An 11,223-nucleotide genomic window follows, 5' to 3' on the forward strand; every position below is an offset into this window, starting at 1 on the left:
ACCATGGGATGAAACGTGATGTTCTCATGACCTCTTTCAGCTGCATAACTCCTCGCTTATGTCCTCTATTTGCTATCCAGCAAAAAGATCAAGAAAAGGCATGTTCGATTTACAGGCAGCAGCTCTCATGGTTACTGATCTAATTGTTATGTGTTACGCTGGTACACACAGGAATCAAAGCAACTCCTCGCTTATGTACCTCTATTTGCCTTATGTATATAATGTTGCAGTTGACATGTCCTGTGTGTTGCTTTGATTCAGGAAAAGCAAGAGCTAGGAGCACATAGGGACTACCATAAAAATATGCATCATTGGCTGCCTCCATCCATTCTGCATCATTGAATGCCGAAATTGTAACACAGGGTACTCACCCATGCAGCGATTAAAATTTGTTTTCTAGACCATTCTGTCCAAAATTTTAGTTTGAGGTAAAAAGTTGTCCTTACAAGTTTAATTTATTAGGCGTGTACAAAAACCACATCTTGGTGTGCCATCATACTATAGTCTATACGTGTTTGATATAACATGATTCCTTTTTGCATGATTGGTTTACCACTTCTTAATTTCTAGGTTAGTTGTGTCATTAGTTGATTTCATTCCATTAGAACATCCATTTGAAGTATATGATTTAGATTAAAAATATTATTTCCCACAAAAAAAATTCTGTAGCAAATTCGGGAACTTGGTATGGCCTTTGTTTAACACAAAGCATTAAGTAAAACTGACATTTATATGTTAATCATATTTCCACACCAGACAAAAAGATATTCGTATTTGCATAATTTCTATAACAATATTGTGCCATTCTACATATTTGAAGGTGTCACCTCCTTTATTTTGTATCATTTATTCAAAGAGAATAGATATTAGCATGAGATATTTTCTTTGTGTAGGTATGATGTGTCATGTGTCCAAGAATTACTACCAAATTGATGGTAAATAGCAGTACGAACTCATTTTTTTCATTTTCTCCTATAAAAATGTTGGATCCCAAATATGTTTGATTCTTTATACCATAGAAATTAGGAGATTTGAACAATATGAAATAATAAAGGCAAACATATAACATATTCAATATTTACTATTTTATGCATGCAAAATGTATAAGTATATATATTGCAAAATAGTGATTAAACATAGATAAATATCTAGCCCGTGCAGGTGCACGGGTTGACGACTAGTTTATCTAACTTGTAATTTTTTTCTGCAGAGGGCTGATGATGAAGAATTGCAATGCTACTTACTGTGGTTAGTGCAAGCTCTTCGTTTAAAGTTCAGACGCAACTTTCTTGTAAACCGCAGCATGCTTTATCTTTTTAGTCTGTGTTGGAGCAAAATATGGGCCCACGGCATCTTTGCTGCATACCAAGGCCAAAAAAGTCTTTGGCCCCTTCGAGAACAGCACTGTTACTGAAAAAGGCTTTCGTCTCATTTACATATTAAGTAAAGATCCACAGCAAGCCGATACAAACACACGACGACACAACACACACCCAAGGCATGCTACATCGGTGCTGATCGCACCAACATCACTTGAAGCACTCAATCGGGAATACCACTGCGAAGAGATACAGCCGCATACGACGAACCGTGAACTCCAACACGGTGCCTTGAGGAAGGAAATGACACCGGAGTGCCATCACCGTCAGATCCGAGGATAAGAGTTTCTCCTGGAGCAGCACGACGGGCGATGAGAGCCGCGGCGACGCCTTCAAGAAGGGAACGAGCTTCGCCGCCGCCAGTCCATCCAGAGATAGAACAGGTTTTCACCCCGGGCAACATTTACCGCCACCGAACGCCACACCCCGGATACCACGCCGTCCACACGGCCGTAGCCACCGGGCAGCACCAATCCACGTCGTCCGACAAAGAGCACCGTGCTACTACCTTCAAAGCCGCCGCCCCGGCATCCAAGACCTAGGCACCACCTCACCCGAGACCCGCCGCTACTCCAACCAAAGAGACGAGCGAAAAGGTCCCACCTTTCTCACCCCTAGGAGACCCCAACGTCGCGACGCGGAAGGTCGGCCACCACTGGCATCCATCAACCCGTCCTGCAGCCCCGAACGCGAGACAAGCTTGGTCCTGCAGCACCGAGGAAGAAACGGGTTCGGTCCTACTGCACCGTGCGCGGGACGAGCTCGGTCCAGCCGCACTATGCGCGAGACGAGCTCGGTCCGGCTGGACGGGGCGCAAGACGAGCGAAGGACCGCAGCTGGGAGAAAGCCAACCCTTAGATGGAAGAAGCGCCCGGGCGACACCGAGATGGAACGAAGGTCGAAACGGTCCGAATGCAGACGGACCCACGCCGGAGAGGCCTGTCGCCGCATGCAGATCCATCGAGCCGCCGCGAAGCCGCCACGAGAGGCACCAACCGACGGGCCTCCCCACGCCGCCGCCCACAGCCGGAGCAACGGCCACCCCCGTTCGCTGCCCTACCCGCGTCGCCCGATGAACTCCAAGCACCGGAGCCGCCGAACACGCACCACCACTTACACGCGCCGTCGGCCGCCTCCTACACCACATCCGGCCGGATCCAGCAGGAGGCCATCCGCGCGCCACCTCCCGAGACGGGAGCACCGCCGCCAGCCGACCCCCCTCGCCATATCTGACCGGCCAACAGGAGGCCGACAAGGGAGGCCAGCGAGGGCCACCCGAGGCCGCCGGGAGCCAGATCTGGTCGCCGAACGTCGCCCCGAGACGCAGCCACCGCGCCTCGGCCCGTTGCCCCACCGCCACCACGTTGAAGAGCCAGCACGCCGTCGCCGGTAGTATCCGCCGCCGCGCCACCAAGGCCTGCGCCCGCCAGGCGTCTCTGCCCAGGCAGGGTGCCCCGCGCCCACCGCCACCTACGGGAGAGAGGAGGAAGAGCCCCGCTGCCAGCCACCGCGCGGGCCTTTGCCCCGGCGGCTCGGGCCAGCGGCGGCGGCGGGGGAGAGAGTGGAGATGGGTGGGTGGCCGGGAGCAGAGAAGCGCCGCCGTCCGAGTCGCCCGCGGGGGAGCGACGCGCGGGCAAGGGGGGAGGGGGCGACGAGCACTATTGCAGATGCAGTTTCGCTTCACATGCATTGCTGCACAACTTTTCTGTTAGTTGGGCCCTTTTGTGTCCACGTGAATATTTTTTACTTACTATTTAACCTGTCAGCATTCATCTTTTATCCACTTGAAAAGGGGGCTGATGATCAAGAATTGCAATGCTACTTACCCCAGCTTGTACAAGCTCTCGGATTTGAATTATCAGACAAGTCTTGCCTGGCGGACTTTATTTTAAACCATGGTATGCTTTTTCTTTCTGTATAGATTTTTCAATGAATGTTGATCATGACCCTATTTCTCACATTTGGTTATCATGATTAGCATTTTTTTTCTTTGTTAAATAGCTACTGCATACGAGATTGACACGTCTGGAGTGGTTGTTGAGCTCCATGATCATGCAGTATATATGACATGCTTGAAAATGAAATGATGAAAGTATATGATGTCTACCATTTTGGATACTTCCAATCGGTTCTGTCATTCCCTGTAATGTAGATTTTCATAGCCGTTGTTTCTGCTCTTAACAGATTGTCAAGATTGCCTTAATATCCGAAAGGAGGAAATAAATTTAAAGCCCTCCACTCATCCATCGGCATCCTCTTTTTTCAACACCAAGTCTCCTCTGTCGCCAAGAAAACTGATTTCTTTGCCAACGGGCAATCCCCAGCGACAGCATCCTCTTTTCCTTTTCCAAAAGGAGAATCGAATCCATTGCACAGCGACGACACGTCTCCACCGAAATTCCTCATCATGACGTCTCCTGAATGCTCTCTCCAATCCTATTCCTACCCATTCCCAAGCTTTGCTGCTTCCAGATCTCCCAAATTTCTCACAACTCCCACGCAACCGCACCGTCAGAGCTTTCCCGGAGCTGACGCCGTAGTCGCCTGTGCCGACCAGGCTCTTGGGCTGCTGCCGCCGCCGCCGCTCCAGCGCAGAGCTACTCAGCGTCCACCTGCTGGTGAGGACGAGCTGGGCGAGCTCGTGAATTGAAGGCGCCCTGTTCATACGCTGTTCCAACGAATCAGGTAACTATATATGTCTGAAAGATTGTATTTTGCTTTGGTTCGTTTAAGAAAAACTGGATCTTGCTTGAGATTCGTTCAAGCAAGAATGGATTTTTCTTGTGATTCGTTGAAGAACAGACCCTAGTCATGTACACATGTCTTGCTCACACCATTGTCTTCTTCTTCAATTAATTCTGCAGTGCGCTCGTGTTGTGCGTGAGGGTTCCAATGGCGGAGCTGGTGGTCACCATGGCGATCCGCCCACTGGTGGCCATGCTCAGGGACAAGGCGTCAAGCTACCTCCTCGACCAGTACAATGTGATGGAGGGAATGGAGGAGCAGCACAAGATTCTGAAACGCAGGCTTCCTATCATCCTGGATGTCATCACTGACGCCGAGGAGCAGGCGACGGCCAACAGAGAAGGGGCGAAAGCCTGGCTCCAGGAGCTCAAGAGAGTAGCCTATGAGGCAAATGAAGTCTTCGATGAATTCAAATACGAAGCACTTCGCCGTGAAGCCAGGAAGAATGGACACTACAAAAAGCTTGGATTTGATGTGATAAAAATCTTCCCTACTCACAACCGAGCTGTGTTCCGTCAGAGAATGGGTAGCAAGCTTTGCAGGATTCTCGAGGATATCAATGTTCTTATTGCAGAGATGCATGACTTTGGGTTGAGGCAGACATTCTTGGTGTCCAGTCAGTTCAGGCAGACACCAGTGTCCAAGGAGTGGAGGCAAACCGATTATGTCATCATTGACCCACAAGAAATTGCCAGCAGATCCAGACACGAAGATAAGAATAATATCGTCAACATACTACTTGGTCAAGCTGGCAATGCAGATCTCGCAGTAGTTCCTATTGTTGGAATGGGGGGCCTTGGCAAGACCACATTAGCGCAACTCATATACAACGAACCTAAAATTCAGAAGCATTTTCAGTTGCAGCTTTGGGTATGCGTCTCTGATACCTTTGATGTGAATTCTATAGCTAAAAGTATAGTTGAAGCATCCCCCAAGAAAAATTATGATACAGAGAAACCACCATTGGATAGACTTCAGAAACTGCTCAGTGGAAAGAGGTACCTCCTTGTATTGGATGATGTCTGGAACAGAGAGGTCCAAAAGTGGGAAAGACTAAAGGTCTGTCTTCAGCATGGCGGCATGGGTAGTGCAGTGTTGACAACAACCCGTGACAAACAAGTTGCTGAAATTATGGGTGCGGATATAACCTACAATCTCAATGTTTTGAAGGATGACTTCATAAAGGAAATTATTGTGGCTCGAGCATTCAGTTCAGAGAATGACAAGCCTCCCAAGCTACTCAAGCTGGTTGGTGAGATTGTGAAGAGATGTCGTGGCTCTCCTTTAGCTGCAACTGCACTGGGATCTGTACTTCGTACCAAGACCAGCGTGGAAGAATGGGAGGCCATATCATCTAGAAGCAGTATTTGCACTGACGAAACTGGAATTTTGCCAATACTCAAGCTTAGCTACAATGATTTGCCACCACACATGAAGCAGTGCTTTGCTTTCTGTGCCATATTTCCCAAGGATTACAAGATTGATGTGGAGAAGCTTATCCATCTTTGGATCGCAAATGGCTTTATCCCGGAACATGAGGAAGATAGTCTTGAAACCATTGGAAAACATATTTTCAGTGAGCTAGCATCAAGGTCATTCTTTCTGGACATAGAGGAAAGTAAAGAATGGTATTATTCTGATATGGGAATTAACTATTATTCCATAACTACATGCAAAATCCATGATCTTATGCATGATATTGCAATGTCTGTTATGGGAAAGGAATGTGTCGTTGTAATTAAGGAACCAAGTCAAACCGAGTGGCTTTCGGATAGTGCTCGGCATTTGTTCTTTTCATGTGAAGAAACAGAAGGTATTTTGAATGATGCTTTGGAGAAGAAATCCCCTGCCATTCAAACGCTGATATGCGATAGTCGTATTGAAAGCTCATTGAAGCATCTATCAAAATATAGCTCTTTGCATGCCTTGAAGCTCTGTTTGAGAACAGAATCATTTGTACTCAAACCAAAGTATCTGCATCACCTAAGGTACCTTGATCTCTCATTCAGTGAAATTAAAGCACTTCCTGAGGATATAAGTATTCTGTATAACCTGCAAGTGTTGGACCTTTCGAATTGTCGTTATCTTCAACGGCTTCCAAGGCAAATGAAGTATATGACTTCCCTCTGCCACCTCTACACTCATGGATGTCCGGAGTTGAAGAGCATGCCTCCAGGACTTGAAAATCTCACTAAGCTGCAGACACTCACAGTTTTTGTAGCAGGAGTTCCTGGCCCTGATTGCAGTGATGTTGCAGAGCTGCAGAATTTAAACCTTGGTGGTCAGTTAGAGCTATGCCAGGTAGAGAATGTTGAAAAAGCAGAATCAGAAGTGGCAAACCTTGGAAACAAGAAGGATCTCACTGAATTGACATTAAGATGGAGTAAGGTTGGCGAGAGCATGGTGCTCGACAAGTTCGAACCTCATGGCGGGCTGCATGTTCTGAAGATATATTCCTATGGAGGAGAGTGCATTGGTATGTTGCAAAACATGGTTGAGATCCATCTTTTTCATTGTAAAAGATTGCAATTTTTGTTCAGATGCAGTACATTATTTGCTTTCTCAAAACTGAAGGTGCTTACACTAGAACATCTGTGTGGTTTTGAGGGATGGTGGGAAATAGATGAGAGGCATGAAGAACGGACAATATTTCCTGTGCTTGAGAAGTTGTTTATTAGTAATTGTGGAAACTTGGTAGCATTACCTGAACCACAATTGCTGCAAGGACCTTGTGGCGAAGGCGGTTATACATTGGTACACTCAGCGTTTCCTGCCCTAAAGATCCTCAAAATGGAACACTTAAAGAGCTTTCAGAGATGGGATACGGTCAAAGAGACTCAAGGAGAACAGATAGTGTTTCCTTGGCTGGAGGAACTATCAATTTGGAACTGCCCAAAGCTGATAGCGTTACCTAAAGCACCATTGCTTCAAGAACCATGTATTGAAGGTGGTTATAAATTGGTACGCTCAGCATTTCCTGCCCTCAAGGTGCTCAAAATGGGAAGGCTGGAGAGATTCCAGAGATGGGATCCAGTCGAAGGGACATTGTTTCCTCAGCTTGAGAAATTATCAGTTCGAAAATGCCCAAATATAATAAATTTACCTGAAGCACCAAAACTCAGTGTATTAGAAATTGAAAATGGCAAGCAAGAGATATGCCATTGTGTAGACAGATATTTGTCTTCATTGAACAATCTAATATTGAAGCTAGAATACATAGAAATAACATCAGAGGTTGATTGCACTTCAATTGTACCGGTGGAAGCCAAGGATAAATGGAACCAAAAATCCCCCCTTACAGTTATGCAGTTAAGATGCTGCAACTCATTCTTTGGAGAAGGTGCACCAGAGCCGTCAGACTATTTTCTACATCTTCAAGAGTTGGCAATTGGTAGATGCGATGTGCTCGTCCACTGGCCAGAGAAAGTGTTCCAAAGCTTGGTATCCTTGAGGAGATTAGTGATTAATAGTTGCAAAAATCTGGTTGGATATGCACAAGCTCCTCTTGAGCCATCAGCAATTGAAAGGAGTCAATGCCTGCCAGGTCTTGAGTCTCTTGCGTTAAAAGATTGTCCAAGTTTGGTAGAGATGTTCAAGGTCCCGGCATCTCTCAAGATAATGGATATTACGTGGTGTCCTAAACTTGAGTCCATTTTTGGCAAGCAGCAGGGCATGTCAGAGTTCATTGAAGGTTCTTCATGCAGTGAGGTGGTCGTGCATGCAGCTGTATCAGAGTTGCCATCCTCACCGATGAATCACTCTTGTCCATGCCTAGAAGATCTGCGGTTACTTCGTTGTGGAAGCTTACCAGCGGTTCTGAACCTGCCTCCATCCTTAAAGACCTTAAAAATGTATGTCTGTAGTAGTATTCAAGTCCTGGCATGTCAGCAGGGTGGGCTCCAGAAACCAGAAGCCAGTACCTCCATAAGCAGAACACCTATCATGCCAGAGCCACCAGCAGCAGCAGCAGCGACAGCTGCAAGAGAGCATTTACTTTCCCCCCATCTCGAATGTCTAGTAATACAGGACTGTGCTGGCATGTTGGGTGGGACTCTCCGTCTGCCTGCACCCCTCAAGAGACTGGACATTATTGGCAACAGTGGGTTGACATCGCTGGAGTATCTGTCAGGAGAGCACCCCCCATCGCTGAAATACCTTACTCTTGCAGGATGCAGTACCCTGGCATCCCTGCCGAATGAGCCGCAAGTATACAGGTCTCTCTGGCGTCTTGCAATTACAGGCTGCCCTGCTATAAAGAAGCTCCCTAGATGCCTGCACCAGCAACTGGGCAGCATCGATGACGATTTCAAAGAACTAGATGCCCGTTATGAAGGTACACACGTCTTTCTGTATTTGCACATGTACCACGTCAACACCTTTGTGCAAGTTTGTCCTGAGATCATTCGTTTGTGATGTTTGCAGTAATGGCATTTAAACCGAAGACATGGAAGGAAATACCAAGACTGGTACGTGAGCGGAGGGCGGCTGCTCTAGAAGCCAGGAAACGCCAGCAAGTCATGCAGGAGTAAGCATGGCGGAAACCACAGAGAAACGCCATGGATTCTGTTTGCTTCGAATAATGTACTATTAGGTCGACTGGCTTAGCTGTACTTTGATTTCTATCTCGTTGAGATTCAGACATATGTAATGTGAATTAAGTCATCTCCTTCAGCATCTGCTAGGTATCCGTTTCAGACATACGCTTGCAGGCAGCGCTTTCCGCAACGCAAGAGGAAGTAAAGATTTACCTTGTGCAGGAACTTTCTATTGTTACGTATGTAGTTTCTGAGTCCTCTGGAAGAATGATGTCGATTTCTTGGATAATGCTTGGCTCTGCTCTGCAACTCAAGTAACCGTAGTGCAGCCGCTTGCAGTGTAGGGATCAGCAGCAGTTTAGTGTTTTCTCTACTGCCTGTCGTGTTGTTGTGTGTGAATAGCTTGCATCCATTACAAACTTTTGACTGTGGAGTCCATTTTGCAAGTGAATTAGAGCTTTCAACCTTCTGAGGAACTTGTGTGTGGAGCACTCTGCAGGTTCTGTTTGGAACCTGTGGAAAGATGACTGCTCTGCTCTGCTAGAGTGCTATCGCGAATACTGGCCTGTTATTGCTTGTACAACTGAACTGAACTGAACCGTACTGCAGTCGCGCTCCGGGTCGGCCGAGACGGTCTGCTCTGGACTTTGGTTCTCTGCTGGTCCATACCTCTGGGTGTGTGTACAACAGGGCCAGCAGCAGTTTAGTCTTGAGTTGCGTTAGTCATGTCCAGTCTAGCTTAGCCTAGTACATGGCAAGCAAGCAAGCTGCATTCCCTGGCTCTGAGTAACATGTACGGATGAGTCATGAACAAGTAATAATCACTGTAGACTTTTATTTAGAGAGAAGGTTCAAGGCCAGCTCGACTTTGAATTAACAGAACCGTCAATTAATTAGTGTAGACTTTTATTTAGCTAGACAGAAGGTTCAAGGCGAGCTTGGCTTGGAAAAAACACAACCATCCATTGGTCAGGAGATTACCAAAAAAAGGGCAAAAAATAACAAAAAGGTACAAGGTGCCGAGCAACGCTAAAAGGCTCCACCCGAATTACAAACAAACTAGCGAGGAAGATGCGCGGCGTGAGCCGCGCCCGTCAAAAGTCTCATTTATATTTCGAATAAGTGCTTTAATTTTATTTTTATTGCATGCATGTAAATTTTTTATATTTAGCTGGTTTGATTTTTTTGAGGGTTTTATAGGATGGAAAGGAGGTGTAGTTTCGTTTTGGCACGATTCACTGGTGTAATAAACTTATTTATAACACGTTTACATCCGTCGTAGTTGTCCTTTTGTCTGTACATGTAGAAATGCTTGACTTGTTTTTTGTATAGTGCAACAAAGACCATTACCGGTGGTGTCCATTTCATGTTTTTAATAGAATGAAAGCGTTTTATGGATCATGCGACTGAAGTTTTAAATAAATCGTGATTTATTGATGGCAAAGAGTTAAATAGTATAGGCGAGGTACAAAACAAATCATTCTAAATACAACGCAACAAATTGAAATCTTCGTTTAGTCTTTATATGGGTAAATCATTATTGTTTCGCCTTTTTTTCTCCTTACGGAATTTCTTTAACATGTGAGACCTGGCGATATTCAATAAGAGAAGTGAATCATTGTTATATTATTTCTAGATTTTATTGTTTCTTATCTCAGTGCAGGGACTTCTTCATGCATGACCTATGTGTATAATATTTATATTTGGTCTGTCATATCTTCATAGTATTCATCTGGGAGTTTTAGCAGGCGAACAACGCTAGAATCAGTAGCATCAAAGGTGTTCTTTTTTGTATGTGTGAGTAATGCTGATAGAGTGAAATTTCTCTTATCGTACATGGTGAGCAAAGGATGATGGGGTTGGCAACGATCATAGTGGCCGTAGAGCTTTACTAGATCATAATGCAACAGTGGGTAATACAAAAAAATAAAAATAAAGAAAATAATCACTAATCGTAGAAAAACTCAGGTATTTTCCTCGGATTATTGCTTATGTGGATGCAATATGTTGGTATTATTCCGGTTTGTAGTATATGTATAAAGTTTTTTTTATGAATGTGGGTATTTTTCAGTTTATTCAGTGGGCATGGAAACACTGGTCATATGAAGTACTGTTGCATAGGAAATGTCTGTTTTGAAAATAGTGATTCGGTTTATTCGAGTTATCTGTTCCAATTTGTTAGTTTTACCGTTCTCTTAAAATGAGATATCACTCAAACCGGTAGAGAAAAATAAATCTTGAGGCAACAATCCATAAGAATAAATGTAATGAAAAATAATTGAGCAATACCATTTTAAACAACAAAAAAAGGTTGACAACCAAGATGCGATCTTTTCTCGGATTTTGGCTTCCTGGTAATATTGGGGTGTAAAGACAATCAATTTATTATCAAAGAGCAATGCCATTAGGTAAAATTAATTATTAGATAATATGTATATTTTTTTCTCTACGTATTTAAGTATTCCATTAGATTGGTATTTATTTGGTTTATTTTTTCCTCTATGTATTTAACTATTCCATTAGATTTGTGTGTTTCACTTTAGGAATTATCTATGTATAAGTCT

General features: G+C 44.9%; 2 protein-coding genes across 2 annotated transcripts; one reads left to right on the forward strand and one right to left on the reverse strand.

Moving 5' to 3' along the window:
- Window positions 1-1,407: 1,407 nt before the first annotated feature.
- LOC123453121 lies at window positions 1,408-3,069 on the reverse strand. The gene is made up of 2 exons (XM_045129890.1): window positions 2,010-3,069; window positions 1,408-1,828 (listed from the first exon to the last, which is right to left on the reverse strand). Exons 1-2 carry the CDS (start codon window positions 3,067-3,069, stop codon window positions 1,767-1,769), a joined length of 1,122 nt encoding a protein of 373 aa, XP_044985825.1. The 3' UTR covers window positions 1,408-1,766.
- Window positions 3,070-3,547: 478 nt separating this feature from the next.
- Window positions 3,548-8,653, forward strand: LOC123401868 (putative disease resistance protein RGA4). Its single transcript, XM_045096067.1, has 3 exons — window positions 3,548-4,064; window positions 4,244-8,457; window positions 8,547-8,653. The coding sequence occupies exons 2-3, from the start codon at window positions 4,272-4,274 to the stop codon at window positions 8,651-8,653; spliced, it is 4,293 nt and encodes a 1,430-aa protein (XP_044952002.1). The 5' UTR covers window positions 3,548-4,064; window positions 4,244-4,271.
- Window positions 8,654-11,223: the final 2,570 nt, after the last annotated feature.

Source organism: Hordeum vulgare, chromosome 1H (assembly GCF_904849725.1).
Source record: "Hordeum vulgare subsp. vulgare chromosome 1H, MorexV3_pseudomolecules_assembly, whole genome shotgun sequence".
Lineage (NCBI taxonomy): Eukaryota > Viridiplantae > Streptophyta > Magnoliopsida > Poales > Poaceae > Hordeum > Hordeum vulgare.

Coding starts and splice junctions, on each gene's coding strand:
- LOC123453121 (XM_045129890.1), bottom strand. CDS start 3,069: ATGCATGTGAAGCGAAACTGCATCTGCAATAGTGCTCGTCGCCCCCTC. Junction 1,829..2,009: donor GCCGACCTTCCGCGTCGCGA/CGTTGGGGTCTC, acceptor GGTGGCTACGGC/CGTGTGGACGGCGTGGTATC.
- LOC123401868 (XM_045096067.1), top strand. CDS start 4,272: ATGGCGGAGCTGGTGGTCACCATGGCGATCCGCCCACTGGTGGCCATG. Junction 8,458..8,546: donor ACTAGATGCCCGTTATGAAG/GTACACACGTCT, acceptor TGATGTTTGCAG/TAATGGCATTTAAACCGAAG.